The sequence below is a fragment of the Talpa occidentalis genome, unplaced genomic scaffold (assembly GCF_014898055.3).
Source record: "Talpa occidentalis isolate TD23 unplaced genomic scaffold, MPIMG_talOcc4v2.1 talOcc4.16, whole genome shotgun sequence".
In the NCBI taxonomy this organism is placed as follows: domain Eukaryota; kingdom Metazoa; phylum Chordata; class Mammalia; order Eulipotyphla; family Talpidae; genus Talpa; species Talpa occidentalis.
Genome location: NW_023601653.1, coordinates 56,792,081 through 56,810,741, shown reverse-complemented (window position 1 = coordinate 56,810,741; position 18,661 = coordinate 56,792,081). Strand labels below are relative to the sequence as shown.

At 40.6% G+C, this 18,661-nt stretch overlaps 1 protein-coding gene across 4 annotated transcripts in view; it reads left to right on the top strand.

Moving 5' to 3' along the window:
• The window catches only part of PLEKHA5 (pleckstrin homology domain containing A5), a 234,024-nt gene that overhangs the window by 10,691 nt on the left and 204,672 nt on the right, over positions 1–18,661 (top strand). Inside the window, exon 4 of one of the 4 annotated variants that reach the window (XM_037514275.2) lies at positions 16,289–17,727. The exons of the other annotated variants lie outside the window; for them this stretch is intronic. Coding sequence (XP_037370172.2) covers positions 16,289–16,346 — 58 coding nt within the window. The 3' untranslated portion in view covers positions 16,347–17,727. Of the gene's footprint in view, positions 1–16,288; positions 17,728–18,661 lie in introns of those variants that run through there. 4 annotated transcript variants of the gene reach the window in all.

Here is an 18,661-nt window from a genome sequence, read left to right as displayed (position 1 = left end):
TGTACACTGCTGAGGGGAGCAGCAGGCGAGACAGGAGAGGTCTGCACGCCATGTGGGTTGCTCCCTGGCTGGGGATCAAACTTGTGCTGCAGTTGCTGGTTATAGCTTTATAGGTTGTGTCTTAACCCCTGCGCCAACAGGGAGGCCCCTCTTCAACACTTTTGAATGCATGTTTATGTGCCTCTGTGATTAGGAGACACAGGTCAACAAAATGGACCAGGAAATGCTTCCCTTCTGGGTGGGCTGGTGGGGGAGAGGATGTCAGGCAAAGTAACCCTGGTAAGTAAATGCCATCCTATGTAAAAATGTGTAAATGCTACAGGGGGCTAGAGGGCCAAGAAAGGAGTGCTGAGGAATAGGTGTGGGAGAAAAAGGGGGTGAAACCAGAGCAGGAATGGCCCTGTGGGCCTCACTGTTCATATGTAGCTGGCATTCAGGGAGATGCGGAGGCATCCAGGTCCGGGCAGAGACACATGAGCTGGCTTCACCCTTTGAGGCGTCCCTCTGACTGCTGTGCTGATACAATATTTTGGGGGCTAGCAGAATCCCTCTAAAGTAAATCTGTGCCCCCATGAAATTTTTCTCCTAATATTTTTCCTTAGCACTAACAGAATTGGGATGAAATATTTTAAATTGTATAATTACTGTATTTCTTTTAATCAGCCAGTGATTATTAGTTACCACTGATTTAATAATAGCTTTGCAGGGGGAAAGAGAACAACATGACCATATGAAGTCAGCCCCTTAATCCTTATCTCAGGGACATATTTAACCTGGAAACATTTGAGGTGCAGCCACACGTAGGACCCAGGCAGCACCGGGTTCCCCAGTGTGGGTGTGCTATGTGAAAGCACCTTATTCTTCCCGGCTGTGCTTTCAGTTCCTCGGCCTAAGCCTTTCTCATAGTAGTTCAATAAATGTGTGTTTATTGAATGAATTTTGATGACAGTCAGCTTAATTCTGTGCTTACTCAGAGACCTTCTAATACGGCTCTCTCTGTGGGACTTTACCCCAATGTGAATGCTCAGGTCGGCTGTTTGTGGACTTGGGTGTATGTGGTTCTCCTCTGAGAGGAGGGACCTGCTCGGGGGCGGGGTGCAGGGCCTAATCCTCAGTAAAGCCAGGATAATGCAGGGCCATGTCTGATGAGAAACAGTGACACCCAAGCTAGCTGATGACCAAGCCATTTCAATTTAGAGATTTTCACGGCTCACGTTACTGTGGTTTCAGGAGAACCTCTGTACTGTGATGAATTGTATGGCTAAAGCAAGTGTAGACCAGATCTCAAAACACTGGGTGATAGAAAATCCTGAGAGGAGCAGAAAGTGGTCCTCGAGAGGTACAGCTGATAGAAGTTTCAGGGCCCCTTGGGGAGCTCCCTGGCCACTCGAGGTCGCTGCTGAGCTCCTTGGGAATTGTTCTGAAGTAGCCAGTCACTAAAGCAGCTCTAGAGAGTCCCTCCTACTGTTAAATCTCTAATGGCTGAAACAGCCTTCCTGCAGCCCCTGACCTGTACCATGCTGGGACTTCTCACTGACCTCCCTTAGCGGAGGCAGCTCTCCTCAATGCCCCCCACCTGCAACCATGCAGGCCTCTCTTAGCAAACCTGTCCCTTTTGGGGCAGCTCTTTCTGCCTGCTTGGGTCTATGCAAGTGTCTTTTACTGTCCTATCCCTTTTCTAATAAACTTGCTCTTTAAAATTAAAAAAAAAAAAAAATTTCTGATGGCTGAATAGTGTCAGGGTCATCTTCACGTTTGCAGCACCCAGTAGGATGTTTGAACTGAAAACCTGAAGCAGATTGTGAGAAAAGCAAGTGTTTACGCAGTTCTGAACCCCTGAGGACATTTTGCTGCTTCTAACTTGCCATCAGCTCAGGACTCAGTGAATTCTTAAAGACTTTTCCTCACCCACCTTTCTTCACTATAGAAAGCCTCTCTCCACTTAACCACAGAAGTGGTGACCTGCAGCCCCAAATTACATCCATTTGGTTTTCTATCCAAAAGATAGGGTTACATCTCTGTTCCCAAGTGGAAGAATCCGGGACAGAATTTTATCCATTTTGGATGAGAAGCCCATTTGCTGGATCAAGGACTGATGCAATGATTTTCTGTGTTTGGATGCATAAGCCTTCCAGAAACCATGCGATTAGAGAGAAAGACCCAGTTTACTGCAGGAAATTGGGGTGTGAAAGATTAAATGATCAGAAAGCTACTGCCCCACCCTTGTAAAATAGTGCAGAGTGCCAAAGGCCACCAAAGACCTTGAACCTGCAGACTTGTAAGATATCACAGCATCAGTGGTCTTCAACAAAGCCTTTTGCTTCACATCTCAGAGGGAGCACTTGAAGATATGCAGCAGGGGAGAAGAAAGAGGAAGTGCTGAATTCCGAGGCAGAATCTTTAGAAACCAGTCATATACTGACCTTGGGGAGAAGGGAGGTTGAGGAAGCCTATATCACTGCTATTGAATTTCCACCCTGCCATGGTGGGGCAGGGATTCTTTTGAAGTTTCTGGCCACATCAGAGAATAATTCCCAAATAGTATCAATGCTTGAATAATGCTACCAAACTTATCCCATTTACTCTTCCCATAGATGTTCTGTGCAGCTCCAGCCCCTCCCGATGACTTGGGTTCTTTACATGTATCATTTCTTTGCATAGTCATGGTCTTAGGGAGAGAATTTGCCTCTGAGATCAAAAATAGTGCTGGCTTTCATATTTAATTAATCCCAACAGCTTTTGCTGAACTTGGTTGAAGGTGCATATAATACCTGTTATATTAAATATTTATTATAAAGCTGTTCAACCTAGAATTTGAAATGGCAGAGTCTTGAAAAGGAATAAGGAACTCCTTGCCTAAGTTTGATAGTACGAAGTAGTCATATAGGGAAAGTAACAAGTTAAACTTAGTTTTTTCCCTCTGTTGTACTACATTTATTTTTAAAAACTTGTTCCATCACAAAATATAGGCGCATTCTAATAATGGCATTGAACATTTTTGATGGTGGTGGGTGTACTGTGGCAACAACATCTGAAGGTGGGGTATGGGGGTTTCCTGCACCTATAATACAGGCAATGTGTAAACCAATGTTAACTCATTAAAAATATTTAAAAAAATTTTTTTTGATAAAGAGAATTATTCTAAATCAAATAATGAGTGTTTTAAAGATTTGGGTCTTATTGCCAATGCAGTTGAATACTTTTTTCATTAAAGTTATATTGTAGGTCCTCATGTCATTATATATTCATTCAGTAGAAGATTTTTAATAATTGTATGATCTGTCTTATGAATATATAATAGTTTAATCATTCTATTTTTAGATGGTTATGTTGTTTCTAACTTTGCTGTGAGAAAAATGTTTAATATTTTTATATATACAGTGATCATATATAGACAGTTATATAGATAGTGATAGTATATATAAAGTGATAAATCAGAAAAGTATACCTTAGCTGTTTACTACTTAGCAATAACAGATCACTTTGACCCCCTTAACCTTCCCATCACACTATAATTAGGCTTCCTAAAGGTTGTACTTTATTCATTTATTTACTTATTAGCTAATATTTCAGATCAACATACTTACATGTTAAAAACACTGCCTCCATAATTGTGTAGAGGTTTTGAACTCTCTAGTAGAGAGTTCAATTTAATTATTATAATAATAATAATTTCTTATATCCATATCTGTTTACTAGACTTGGAATATTGGGAAACAATATGCGCTTTTTAAAAGGTTCATCACCCAACATTTTGCCAAACTGTTAGAAGGAACAGATTTTTGTTCCTCCCTCCATTGAATGAGAATATTTGAAAGTGTCCCCTTTTTTCCATACCTGCAATAAACACTTTTTTTTTTTATAAGATTTATTTATTTATACAAGCACTGGGTACAGTCAGAAGCGCGGGAGGTTGAGAGAATTCACCAGAGCCAGAGCGGGGAGCAGAGCAGGCAGAAGGACCGAAGTACACTGCTGAGGGGAGCAGCGGGCGGCAGGAGAGGTCTGCGCACCATGTGGGACCCTCCTCCGGTGGCCGGGGAGCAGCCAGGGATCCAACCGGCGCTGCAGAGGCTGCGGGCAGCTTCACAACCCAGCACTCAACCGCTGCGCCACCGGGGAGGCCCCAATAAATACTCTTGATTGGACAGAATATGTCCAGTGTTATGAGTGTTATGAGAATATTATGAGTGATTCAGATGGTTTGAAAATGGGGCTCAGTCTTTAAGTGATCTGCTACTTCTTCACCAACTACCCCAAAATTCAGTGGTTTAAAGCAACAGTTGTCTACAGTTTCTTACCTTTTTGGGAGTTGACTGGGTTCTGTGAGGTCATTTTTCTGTTGCATGTAGTTCAGTCAGATCCATTAACCTGGAACTTAGCTGAAACATCCAGCATTTCTCTCCAAGTAACTGCCTAGCACTTAGTGGTCTATCTAGAGTTTCTTTATAACTTGGCAGCAGATTTCCAAGCAGGAACATTTCAAGAGGACGAGCCCTACTGTGCCAGTGCTTCTAAAACCTCTGCTTTCATCATGCTTGCTTGTGTCCTGTTGAGCAAACAAGCCACGTGGCCAAGACCAGAATGTAAAGTGGGAGAGGACTACACAAGTCTGTGAGTACCAGGAGCTGTGGTTCATTGCAGACCACTGACGTAATAGCCAGAGGTCGTAAATAAATTTCAGCAAGTGTTGCAGCTAATTGATTAGCAGGAGCAACAGTTTAGAGGGATGTATTCAGGAGAATTTGGAAACCTACTTCTGAATCAGTAGGCAAGCATATTATGGTAAGCCAGTGACTTTGCTAGGGCTTGGGTGAGGAGGTAGGTGTACTGGTGTGCTAACCATCTTTACCTTGATACTTATGAATTTGTGTCATAAAATTGAAACACCCCAAAATAAAAGCAATCCGCAAGCTTGCGTGTAAGGCCAAATAGTTAAAAAACCTGCATGTGCTTGAGTAAACTAAGCTTTTCATCGTGGTTCTACAATGGCGATTCTATAATTGGTAGTGTACCAGTTACTGTAGACCTCCGGATAGATGGATAACTTGTGTGTGTGTGAGAGAGACACAGATTTTTAAATGCTTGATTGAATTGTTAACTTGGTCTTTGGATTAACCCATGCAAATTAAACGGTAATTGTCACAGGCAGTATTTACAAGTGGGCTCTGTACAACTCTGCATTCCCAGGGAGACTTGCGGGAAATGTTGTTCTTCCTGATGTCATGGTGTGGAATCTCCTTTCAGGCATTCCCTCTCCAGCCCTTTCTTTGCATTACCTACCTTTCTTTGCCTCTGTGTGTGTGTTTAACAAAAACAAAACTGTCCTATGTACTTCTTATTTAATGAAGATTTTAGGTCATTTTCATTTTAGCAATTAGAAGTCAACACTATTCTTTAGTAGCTACAAAAATAGGTTTTCATTACTTAGGACAAATACTGTTGTATGTTTAGTTTTTTTCTAATCTTCTAAAAGTGTGGTAGTGAATTTGTACATAAATTGTGGTCATATGCAGAGATTTAAAAACATTTGCTAGCTGGAATTGCTGTGTTTGACTGTGTGTACATTCTAGCTTTCCTTAAAGATAGTGAAGTTCAGCAAAACAGAAATATTGAAGTGATTAAATGCTGAAGTGATTAAATACTGAAGCAATAAATGAAAACAGTATTTTTTGGTAAGTCCCTGAAGTCATAAAAACATAGAAACGTGATAGAAAGTGGCACACTGCACAAAACTGTCTGCAGAATGAGTCAGAAAGCCCCAGTGATAACGGGGTGCCTGCACTTCCTAAATTCCTGGGGAGCTGGGGTCGGGCCAGCTCTTGGGGCCATTTGACAGTCACATTCAGATTAATTTACAGCCTCGCTTTTTCTAGTTTTCAGTCAGGCGGGCTTCCTTCCACAAAATCTTTTTTCCATTTCAGGCAGCCTTGCCAGTGTGCCAGCTCTTGGTGTTGCCAGGCTTCAGTTTTGGCTACTCTCGCGGGCAGAAATGATACCTTGTTTGGACTTGTGCTCCTGGTCTCAGCCACGCTTGGTATCTTTTCCATTTCTGGTTGCCAGTTTGAATCTCTTCTGCAGATTGCCTCTTCCATATGTTTTCACGATGTTTCTGTTACTTTTCTTAATGGCTTTATGTTTTTTTGTACTTTTAATATCTGGACCAGTTATCTTACTAGAGACCTCCAGAACATTTGGGTTGTACGTCCTTACAAGTAAAAAGTTCTTCTTGACTATGCACGTGTATATGTGTGTTTTAAAATTATGTACATGTATTGCTGTCAGTTCAAGTCTTATATATTAGTAAATGTTAATTTCCCTTATTCTAGGGTGATAAGTAGAAATAGAGGTGCTAACTATTGCTTCCCACAACCCAATGGGGAGTCTAGTGTGCATCCTCCTAGGAAACCAGTAGTTGAGAACACAACATGATTTAAGTCCGCCACAGACCCCTGAGGATTGCCAAGAGGAACATGCTCTGTCTTGGGTGACCACAAGGTGCTTATGTGTGAGCCTTTGGGCCTGAGCTCTGCAGAGAAGGTAGTGGTCAGGCCTGGTAGCAGGCTCTGATTACCTCTATTAACCATATCACTTCAAGGAAATTGTTTATCCCATTATATACCATTTCTTTCTGGATACAATGGAGATCATTCTTGTCTTGCTTGTTCTATAGGCCTTTGATGTTGTGGGTTAATATATGTGAACAAACATTGAGAAATTACATTTGTCAGTTATGAAATGCCTGGGTATTTGTTGTGTTCAATACAATGGCTCTATAGGAGGGCATGCTTCGGTGATGTTCATGCTGGGAAACAACTTAAAGTGCATGCTCTATTCACAGTGGTTCAGAGGTACTTTTAAGTCTTCATTTCAAATGAATATTAAACCTCTTGAAGGGCAGAACTGTTAATCAGAATAGCCAATATGATTTGTTGGTCATGGTGTCATACACTTTTAACAATATACATATTTTACTTCTAAAATGTTCCTTTTGAAGAAAGTCCTGTGGTTAAGGATTAGAATTTGTTTGTTTGTGAAATACTCAGTGACACCAAGGAAGAGTCGGTGTCCGTGTCCGCCCGTCCCCGTCCCCCCCCCCCCACTGCGTGGAGATTAGTGGCAACTGTATTATAATACAAATGATAAACTTGATTTGTATGTGAAAATACTGTAAACTGCTGTCCAAATCTGACATAATTAGCTTTCTCTAACATTCAGTATTCTGAATAGCCCATGCTTCTTTCTTTTTTTGCATCAAGATGGATTCAAAGCAAAGCAAGATGTACTCTTCTTTCTTTCCAAATGTTAAAACTTTTCAACCTAAATGAGTAATAAAAACAAATAGTAGTAATTGACAGGATAGACTTAAATCCTTCACATTCTCGTTTTAGAATATTTTTAGGGAGATTTTCTTTAAAGAGTAAAATAGGTATTGTCTACGACTGCAGATAAAAGGCAGGACCTAGCTTGAATATATTCTCCTGGTTAGTGAAAAATTCAAGGCATTGTAGGATGAGGGTCTATTCTATAGGCGCTGGAGCTGAGTAAAGGAAGATGGTGGATAGTGTCAGGTACCCCAGGGTGACTATGAAAAGGCAGCTTGGGATGTAGGTGTTGCTCTTTAAAAAAAAAATATTTTATCCTTTTTTTGTTGTTGTTGCAATGAATGGATATCACTCTAGGATAAATTATCATTGTCCATGGAAAGAGGTCAACGGGGGGTAGGGGGAATAAAAGAACTGAATCCCTTATCATTGACAAAGAGGAATGATGCTGTGTAAATACATAGGTTTGAAATATTTAAGATGATTTAATACTCAGCTTCTGTGGAGCTGCTAGAGAAGGCTCTCAGGCACATGCTTGGCTGGCATGGGCAGAACCCATGACCAGCAGCAGCTTGAGTAGGGGGGGGCTAACCCCGTGGGCTGAGGGCCGGGCAAGGTCACATTCCTCCTGAACATACTCTCCTGCCTCTCCTCCTACTCTCAGAACTACCCTGAGGGGTAGAAGCAAGGCCCTTCAAGTTACTAAACCTTCTGTAGTCACTAAATCTATGCTTACCCTGATGAGTGGGGAGAGGATGATACATACTTCATCAACTTTCAAAAACATAGTCACTCAAAGTCTTCGATGAGGAAGAAGACTTTATGCAGGGGAAAAAGTGAAAGCCTTTTTTTTTTTTTAAGTTTTATTTATTTATTTATACAAGCACTGGGTACAGTCAGAAGCACGGGAGGGTGAGAGAAATTCACCAGAGCCAGAGTGGAGAGCAGAACAGGCAGACTGACAAAGTACATTGCTGATGGGAGCAGTGGGCGCAGCAGGAGAGGTCTGCGCGCCATATGGGACCCTCGCCAGCGGCTGGGGATTGAACCAGTGCTGCAGAGGCTGTGGGCAGCTTCACAGCCCAGTGCTCAACCACTGCGCCACCGGGGAAGCCCAAAAGTGAAAGCCTTTTTGAACTTAGGGAAAAAAGGTGTTCCTCAGAAATACTTCACACTGAGAAAACTCCCTATTACAGAAGAGAATGATAGAAGGACATCAGCTACTTACTTTTTTCTTATACAAAGGAATCCCAGGTTCATTTTGGAGGTTCTAGCAGGGGAGCGCAGCTACTCGTATACCCTCGACCGAAGACCGGTCCGTCTCTATTCGGGGAAGGCCGTCCTCTTCGACCGAGCGCGCAGCTTCGGGAGGGACGCACATGGAGCGGTGAGGGAGGAAGGGGACACCCGCCTAGCCAGCCAGATCAGCCGAATCAACCCTGGCGATCAATGGGGTGACAGATGTCGCAGCCAGATCGCCCTCACATCCTCCCAGGTTCATTTTGAATGTTTACTGATGAATCCTACTTTTTAGCAATATCAGGGCTGACCCTGTTATTCTTACAGGAATGATTTTCAGCCAAGCTGCTGCCCTTTTTCAATAGAGCTGCAAAAGAAACTAAATTGAAAGTATTACTGGTGGGTGACTAACATCCTTTGGTGGGGTTCTAAATCTGTTCTGTATGTAGCAGTTCTTGCCTGGCTTGCTAGCAAAGCCTCATTGCAGAAGATCCTAAAATTAAAATATTTCACAATTTTTGCCTTCAATGCCTTGAAAACAGTTTTAAAGGAGCAGTGTAATAGGCAATCTGTGTTGAACAGATACGATTCATTGATCTTGCTGGATCTGTTGTTGCTGTGTAACAGAACACTCCAAAGCTTAGTGGCTTAAAGCAACATCTGTACACAGTTGCAGTTTTTGCAGTGGTAAAAAGAATTATTGCTCAGGTCCCAGGTTGGCTAGATGATTCCTCTAGTTTGGGTGGGGGGGGGGGAGTTCTTATCTGAGATGAGCTGTGGGTCAAGTAGGAGGCTGTGCTCGTCTTGGCTGTTCTGTAGTGGACCTGGCTGGGATGGGGAGAATGAATCGGCCCTCTTTCCTGTGGTCTCTTATCTCCTGCTTGCATTATCCAGGCTTCTGTGGTGAAGGCAGGTGTCCAGCGAGTGAGCAGAAGAGTTGCAGGTCTCTGGGGGCCTCAGACCTGGAGCTCAGACCTGGACAGTTCTTCCTGGGCTTCCAGAGCTTCCTTTTGTCCAAAGAGACTGCCAGGGCATTGGAAACTCACATTGTAAAGGTTGTGTACACGGTGGAGAATCAGATCTTTTCTGTAATCCGAATCACATACTTGCCCACCCTCCATGACTGAACCCAGGTTAAGCTTATGTTCCTCTGTGTCACGTATGGAATTAACACTTAATCATGGTCACACAGCTGAATCGGGAACTCCCTAAACAATGAAAATTAAGTGGACAGATATGAGCGTTTCTTTCCTTTATTGGTTTGTTCTTAACTCCTGGCACAGAGGGTTGTTTTTCTCTTTGATGGTATGTTTAGTTGGTTTGGTAGTCTCATTGGGGCTTTGTCAGTTAATAGTTCAGATGGAGCCCTCCTCAGTTTCTAAGGCTTTGAAGTAGGTGATCTGCCCCCTGTACTCTATACCCCTGTGGGCCAGGCACTTACTGTCATGCTACCATGTTTTTTTTTTTTCCTCGCATGGCCCATCTCATAGTCTCCATTAGAATTCTTGTCCATTTACTCCCAATGGGAGGTCAAGAAGGAACCTTCTCAGACCCATCCATTCCTGAATCATCAGGGCTGGGAATAATGTCTTCCTCTTCTTAGGAAATGCTCAGTAAGTATTTGGCGAGCATTCATAGTAAAAACTTTGTGATGAATCAGCAGCTCATTAGAACACACATTGTTACATGCTATGTCCCTGTACATTGTGGACACTCATGAAGTATTTATGGAATCTTTAGGGAGGATCGTGGGCAGTGCGAGCTCAGAAAAAATGAATAGTTGGAGCCACCAAGAGTTTTTTCCAGTGAATGCCATGAAAGGCAAATGAGCAGCAGAGTGTAGGGTGTGAAAAATTTGTTGAAATTCAGACCATTCGACTTCTGGCTGAGAAGCATGCAAGTGGAGCAAGAAGAAATCTGATGGTTTGGGATGGGACATGTCCCAGGACCAGAGGATGAACAGGGGCAGAGTAGCTTGTATTGATGCAATGTGATCATGAAGCAGCGCTTTGAGGCGTGCCAGGTTGCAGGCATGGCTGGGTCCTGGGCAGAGTGGGAATGAATGGCTCAGGTGCCTGAAGGACCTGGAGGGGCAGGGATTACAGATTACAGAGCTGATGTGTGAGAGAGCACAGCAGAACAGCATATGTTCCCAGAGGAAAGTTCTAAACAGTGCTTTGAGATGAGGTTGAAGATGTAGGGGACTTTGCTACTTATGGAGGAACCCTCCCAGAGGCAGTTTAGTTCACAAGATAGGGATTGAGGCAGGCAGATCTGGGGCAGAAAGAACACAGCCTTGCAGGGCTAATGCCCGGCCAAGGGATGGACTGGGGATGGGGGTGGGATGCAGTGTGTGTGTGTGTGGGGGGGGGATTATTGACAGCTTTGGTGGCTTTAGTTTCAGTAGATCTTAGAGGACAGTGACCATGGGTCTAAAGCCCAGAGGCCATGACTTGTTTGGCCAAAGAGTGATCAGTCCAGGAATTTCTGGGCTCTGCCTTTGTGAAGATTAAATCCCCTTTAAACATACTGTGAATATAGTTTAAACATACTGTGAACATTATTTTTTTTAAAGATTTTTATTTATTTATTTATTTATACAAGCACTGGGTACAGTCATAAGCGCGGGAGGGTGAGAGAATTCACCAGAGCCAGAATGGGGAACAGAACAGGCAGACTGACAATACACTGCTGAGGGGAGCAGCGGGCTACAGGAGAGGTATGTCGTGCCATGTGGGACTCTCACAGGTGGCCAGGGATCGAACCAGTGCTGCAGAGGCTTCAGGCAGCTTCGCAGCCCAGCGCTCAACCGCTGTGCCACCAGTGGAGGCCCACTGTGAACATACTTTAAACATACTTTAAATATACTGTGAACTCTAGGAGTTTGCTTACTAAACAGGTATTTACTCAGTTGATAGCTACATTATTTTCACTGTAGGTTTTTCAGAATATTTTAAGTATCTTTAATAGAAATGACATTTTTTAAATGTAAACTATTTAGAAATGTGAGACATTAATATATGCAAATACTAGCATCACTGTTAACAGAAGTAGATATTTTAGATGTGAATATTTAATCTCTGCATTTTGCTGTTAGTCACTTTGAAAGTTCAAATGGTGTGGTGAACCAGAACAAAATTTCATGATCTTTAAACCGCAAAGTTGCCTAATAGGCAACAAAGTAGGAATGACAGTAGTGGGAGAGTTTACAAATTCCCAGAACCACCTGGAAGTAATTTCAGGAAAAGCACTTGACTGTAAGCTCATAAACAGGGACTCTGACACATGATGAATAATTAATAGTAATTACTTTCTTGCCTTTAATCCTTCCGTCACACTTGTTCCCTGGAAGGGGCAGGGCAAGTTACTATACATTCTGTGATTGCTCATGCAAATACAGGTGAGTTTATTTCATGCAGCCAGCAACAGTCTTCAATCTGAGTCAAAGAGTATTTATTTTTTGGGCCTCCTTGGTGGTGTAGCGGGTTGAGTGACACGCTGCAAAGCTGTCCGCAGCCTCTGCAGCACTGGTTTGATTCCCCGCTGGCCAGGGAGAAACCCAAATGGCGCGGCAGACCTTAACTGCCTCGCCCGCTGCTCCTCTCAGCAGTGTCTTCTGTCTTTTTTTAAAAAAAGATCTATTTATTTATTTTTGCTACTACTTAACATCTGATCCTAAGAATGTTTTAAACCTGTAAGTTTTGAGTATGTGTTCTATTTCCTTAGGAAAAACCTAATACATAGCAAATGAATATAACCTTTGTCAGACATAAAACGAATGAGAATGACCACTGCATGTGGCCCTCAGCTTTAGAGTTAGAACCTGTCTGGGACCTTTGGCTCCTGTCTTTCCTTGACACCCCCACCCCCCTTTTCCCCAGGCTACCAGTATTTTATACCAAAATACAGGCACCCTGTATTTTGTGTTTATGATATTCTTATGGTTTGCTTTATAATCTTGCTGTCTGTGTCTGAACTCATGTCATTCATGCTTCAATTGCTTATTTTGATAAAGGTAATTATTTGTGAGATCCATCCAAAGCTCGTGGAATTTCCTTTTATGAGTGTGTAGTATTTCTAGTGTTAGTTTTTCTACTTCAGTGTCCTGGGTTTGGATATTTTGTTTCCTATTTTATCTTCAGGCTGTTAGCAGAAGTGGATTGGATGTCTCCTCAGGCACAACTGCGGGAATTCTCTAAAATATATGAAGAGTTGTGGTTTATAGTTACAATTGTAAGGTATTGGCATTTCTAGCTTATTGAAGAAATGTAAATTATTTTCTGAAGTGGCTATGCTAGTAACAGAGAGTAGCTGAAATCTCATTTTAAATCTTTCCCCTCACTTAATAGTCCTACTTTTATGTTTTTGTCAATCTGCTAGTTGTCAAATACGTTTCCATTGTGGTTTTTACTTTGAATTTCCCAGATTAATAAAATTAAGTGCCTTTCACTAGGTTTACTGTGTATTTTTGTTTCTGCCTCTGTGAAACACTTGTCTTTTGTCCATTTTCTTATGAATTATTAATAGGTAATAATAGATATTTATTATTGTAAATATTTATAATTACATTTGTTTATTAATTATAGAGATTTGTCTTTTGCAAGCCCACTTTCATAGTTTATAGCTTGCTTTCACTTTCTGAAAGATCTTTTGATGAACAATTCTTAAAATTTTAAAGTAATTATTTATTAATCTTATACAAGTTGTGATAGCCTTTTCCCCTTTCTGGTCCGGAATCTTTTTCCATTCTAGGCCTGTATTTCTTTATGTTGTTGATCAGTGTCTCCAGTATTGTGGTAAATAGAAGTAGCTAAAGCTCTGACTTTAAAATGACTGCTTCTAATTTTTCTTGTCAAGGGTGATACTTGATGAAGATTTTTGGAATGTATCCTTTCTAGGTTAAAAAAAATTCCCTGCTTTACCTGGTTTGGGAAGAACTTTTAACAGTTTTATCAATATTTTTTCTGCATCCATTGAGATGATTTTTTCCCGTTAACTTTGCTAACTCAGTGAATTACTATAAATTATGTTAATACACTTGTTAATAATAAACCAACCTTGCACTTAACTTGATCGACTTAACTTGATCATGATGTACTTTCTTTTTTTAGACTTTTCTCCATTGGGTTTCTTATACTTTGTTAAGGACTGTGCCATTATTATAATAAGACAAAATGTATAATAGACTGCCTCGTTATCATCGCCAGCCTTTGACATCAAGGTTATTGTAACCTCAGAAAGTGAAATGGAAGATATCCCACTTTTCATATTCTGGAAGAGTTTGCATGAGATTGGAGTCAATTACTGAGAAAGGTGTATTAAAATTTTTGACTATGGTGATGACTTTGCTTTGTGAGGGTACCGTCTTTAACATTTTTAAAAATGATGCATTTAAGTTAAAATGTTTTGTTTACTGTAGAATATGTTGGTAGAATGAATTCCAACTTTTATCATTAGGAGAGGACTTCTGTCTCCTTTTCATACTCGTGATTTTGCCTGTTTTGTCTGATTTTAATATATCATTCCAACTTTCTTCTATTTAATGCTTGTCTGGCTTAACTTTTCCAACTCTTTCTTAAAAAAACAACAACAACAGCAACAAAAAAAAACCCACCAAACTTTTGTTTACCCATATACCTTGGATATTTCTCTCTTAAATATCATATTCTGGATTTACATGTAGTATGACAAAATTTTTTAAAATTTAGTCAGCTTGCAGTTCTTGTGATTTCTGGTAATAGAATCACTTATGCCTTTTTATTTTGTGCATTCCTCTTTCTTCTCTTGCCTTCCTTGGTTTGTGATAGGGTAGGGTAATCTGTATAATCATTGATTGTATAGCTTCTCAATACTTACAAACAGTAAATTTTACTTTCTGTAAGTAAGTTGACTTGCAGGAAATATAGATTTCAATACATACCACGAGTTTACTAAGAAATTATTAGAAGAAATGTCTGATAAAAGACCTTCGTAATTTTCGAAGCAGTAATTCTAAGGAAAATAACTGATTTGTTTGGATGTTGCATGAATGGCGAGATATGCTGCTTAAACCCTTCTCACTTTTTGTTTGTATTCATCAATGGAAGAATGTTTGGTTTGGCTTTTAGACTTAGAAAGCTAAAATCTTCTAATAGTTTGGTAGTCTAACTTACATTTACTTCTAGTGATTTAAAATAAAATGTCTTTTTTCAAGGAAGCAGCCCATACCAAGTGCCTCTATATTATGGTCTTTAGCTTGTGGACATAGAGAAAAACTGTGGGCTTTGCTCTGAAGGGGCGTGTGTATGCCAGTGTTACTTGGTGAGGCTAAGTTAACACCAGCCAGGAGTCAGTATTGGGGCGAGCCTCTGTGTTCATGCTGACCTGTCTCAGGCTTCCAGAGGAAAATGAGGCCTAGGGAGATGTGAGAAGCGATAAAGGAGTCACAAAAGCTGGAAGGAGAACCACTGAGGTTTGCAGGTGGGATCAAGTGGCCTGACAGTGTCCTTCAATCCTTCAGTCTTTTGATAGGTTTTTTTTAAAACATCTACCTGGGAGCTCTTAGTTCTTACCTGAAAGCTCACATACTAGGAAGACCTCATAAGTTCTGTGTAAAATAACTTAGGTCTATTTCTATAATTTCAGCTGTATTACCTAGCAAGAAGGAAATCCAGACAATCCTAACCCGTTTTGATCAGGAGATTAAATAAAAACACTTACTAGCTGGTTCTAAATAATGAATCTAACTCTGTCTAGTAAAGGCGCCCTGCTGGGAATGGAAAAAGCAAAATTCTTTCCTGTTAAGTCCCTAACCCTTAGTTTTTCTTCAAATCCCATTTGCATGTTCTCTGACATCTGCATGATCTAGTGCAGTTAGAAACTTGTAGGTTTTTAAATAAGCTCTCACATGCCAGCATGCTACCTACTTAGGATCAAATGAAATATGTTTTCTTCTGCAAAAGTAGATAATGATTTAAAGGTGTAAATCATAGTCTTGAGCATACAATATTATTACCTTTATCTAAAATTTGTTACTGCTCAGCACTCAAGATTGCAGCAGCCTTCAGCTAGGTGACAAGATCCTATCAGAGATAGAATAACCTTCCTGTAATCCTAATAATAAATCAAAAGCTTGGAGTGATGGTTTTTGGCCTCCGTGGAACTGGGCTCAGTGACACCTGACTCAGAAATTCTGATGTCCCCTGAAACAACAGAGGTCACTCTGAAAGTATCTCATCTCTGATTGAAGATCTTATTTCTCTTCAGAGACATTCCTTAAAAGTACATACTGAATGAACTGTCTGATCCTTTTCTTAGTTAAAGTTTATATAGGCAGACCCAAATGTACAGAAAAGATCGCTTTTACAATTGCTAAATGTTATTTTGTTTTGCTTTTCTAGAGAATTGTTTGAAAACAGTTCTGTAATCTTGGTTTTTAGGGTTCCTGTATAGTTATTATCTCTCAAAGTTAGCAGTGCAGGGATTGGCAGAGGGTCAACAAGGTTGGATAGGACCATTTCCTTGTTTTATTCTTTTCCTTTAGGCAGTAGAGTCCAGCCAGGCATTACAACTTCTGTGAAACGGAAGAGGAAATAATTAGAGATTTTTTATAGAGCAAAGTGAAAGTTGACTTTTAACTTTAGACAGTTGATTGTATGGAGTTTCTCTGGTTTTAAAAAAAAAAGCAAAAAACCAACATATATTAGTGGTGAAACAATGTGTGACACCGAATTTTTGTGTTTTAGTTTTGGAAAGAAAGCACATTCACGTTCAGGATGCCCTGGAGAGTACCCGTTCATGTGACCCCAGTGCTAACCTGTCCCTGGCTGTGGCCATCCCGACACTTGTGAGACTTCTTTTCTCCTTGATTCCAACTTCATTGAGTGTAATTGACATCTACCAACACTGCTTGGTAATTCTTTCATAATGTCGTCTTCTCATGTTTTGTTTGGTGTGCACTCTGGTGAGGAATTACAGTTTAGTTTCTCTCGTTCTAGAGAACACGAAAAATTCCATATCTTTTTTTCATACGTTTGAGTGCATGAACTCATGCATTGTCTATTGGGAATAGTGTAGTGATCCAGAAAGATGTGTCCCTTGCTCTTGTGTATGTTATAGTCCAAACACAAGATCTTACACTGAGTTTAAAATTAGAGGTGAAAAGTTTTAATCCAAGTGCATTCAATTTTTTACAATTGAGAAAAGATGAATACTCTTAGGTTACACAGCCTACCAAGCACCAGGATGCAAAGATGAAACAGGTGAGGTCTGTAAACTCATAATTCTCAGACCTTCATAATTGATTTTCATGGTTATTATTTAGTAATGAAGTAACATTTTTATCGTCCCTGTTTGTTTGCTAAGTATGCTGCTAAAGGTGAGGGATAGCATATTGCATACTAATGGTCATTTTGGGGCTAAATTTTGAGCAAACAGTTACTTGAATTAGGAACTACTTTCAGTTTTATTGGTTAAGTTCGTATCTACTTGTTTTCTGTCCTGCCTGCTATTTGTGGCACATTTCACTGTGTTCAGGCTCCCTGCTGAACGTTTTGTATATGCTTTGTCACTTGCTGCTTATGCCATAGAGACCTCTCCAGCAATGGTCAGGCATTTACATGTCACTTCATAAGTATCCATCTGCTTACAAATAAGGGACTTAAATCTTGGAGAACTGGCGGAGCTGGGATTCAAACTTAGCAAAGGTTAACAATCATGGGTCTGTCCTCTGCTTGAAAAGATCTAGCAGTTGAGCTTCATAGTGAAACTTGTACCTACTCCCTGTAAGTAACAGGGAGTCAGATTATTTAAACTTCACCAAATCCAGAAACAGAGGCAACAGATTTGAGTGATACCCAAGTATGGCAATTGTTCTTCATTTTATGTAAATTATTTCTATTATGACTAGCTTCCATAAACCTCGAATCAAGTTTATAATGAAATTAAAAAATAAATCTGTTAGGACCTCCCCTGGTGGTGCAGGCAGTTGAACGCAGCGCTGTGAAGCTGTTCGCAGCCTCTGCAGTACCCGTTGGATCCCAGCCAGCCGGTGAGGGTCCCATATGGCGCAACAGACCTCTCCTGTCGCGCCCACTGCTCCCCTCAGCAGTGTATTTCGTCAGTCTGCCTGTTCCGTGCTCTGTCTCTGGTGAATCCTCTCACCCTCCCGCACATCTGGCCTGTACCCCTGTTCTTGTATAAAATAAATAAATAAATCTTTAAAAAAAAATCCGTTAGGTTGAAAATTACTTTTTTTTTTTTTTACAGTTAAGTGTCCTCTGTAAAAGTATACTGATGGCATTAAAAATTGGTGTCTTGAAGAATGTCTGTGTTTGAATTCCCCCTTCCCAATTTCTTATGTGTTCTGAGCGTCAGTTGATTTGACAGGTGTTGTCTCCATTTAAAACAGAGGGAAAAAAGCAACAACGTCTAAAGTAGTTATAATAAAGTAGTTATAATAAAGACATTGATTTGCTGTATAACTGCCTCAGCTCCCTCTGAACATACCTGGTTTCTGTGGCTTTAGTAGAAATAATGATACAGTTATGAAGTCTACAGAACAGGACTATTTGCTGTTAACTCACTGGTATGCAATGGGACACATTTCTATCATCTCCAATTATAAATGGCATTAAATCAGAATTAACCCCTGAGTAATTCAACTGAAATTGTACAACTTAGAATATAGACAAGACAGTAAGTTACGGAGCCTGACATTCCAAGTATTTTCCAGTTTGCCCCTCGCTCTGAACACATATGGGACTTCTCAGCCACTGACTCTCATAAAAAGGGTTTGTAACTATTTAGTAACACAAATTAAAACACAGCTGGGAACTAAGTCATTAGCCCAATCTCACAGACATTAGCCTCCCTCTGTTTATTTCCTCCTGTTTGTATTCCTAGAAGCAAACAGCTGTGCATTCAATTTTATATGTTACTCCTTTACTTAAAATCTGGATCTTAAAAGAAACAAAATAGGCATTCATGACTAGAAGAATTGCCTAACCTCTAAGTTTTATAGTCTTTTTCCAGTTCCCACGATGATATATCAGTAGTATTAAAATGTTTTTTGAAGAAGGGTTACCCACAGTTTTACCATCTCCCACTGTCATAGCTGG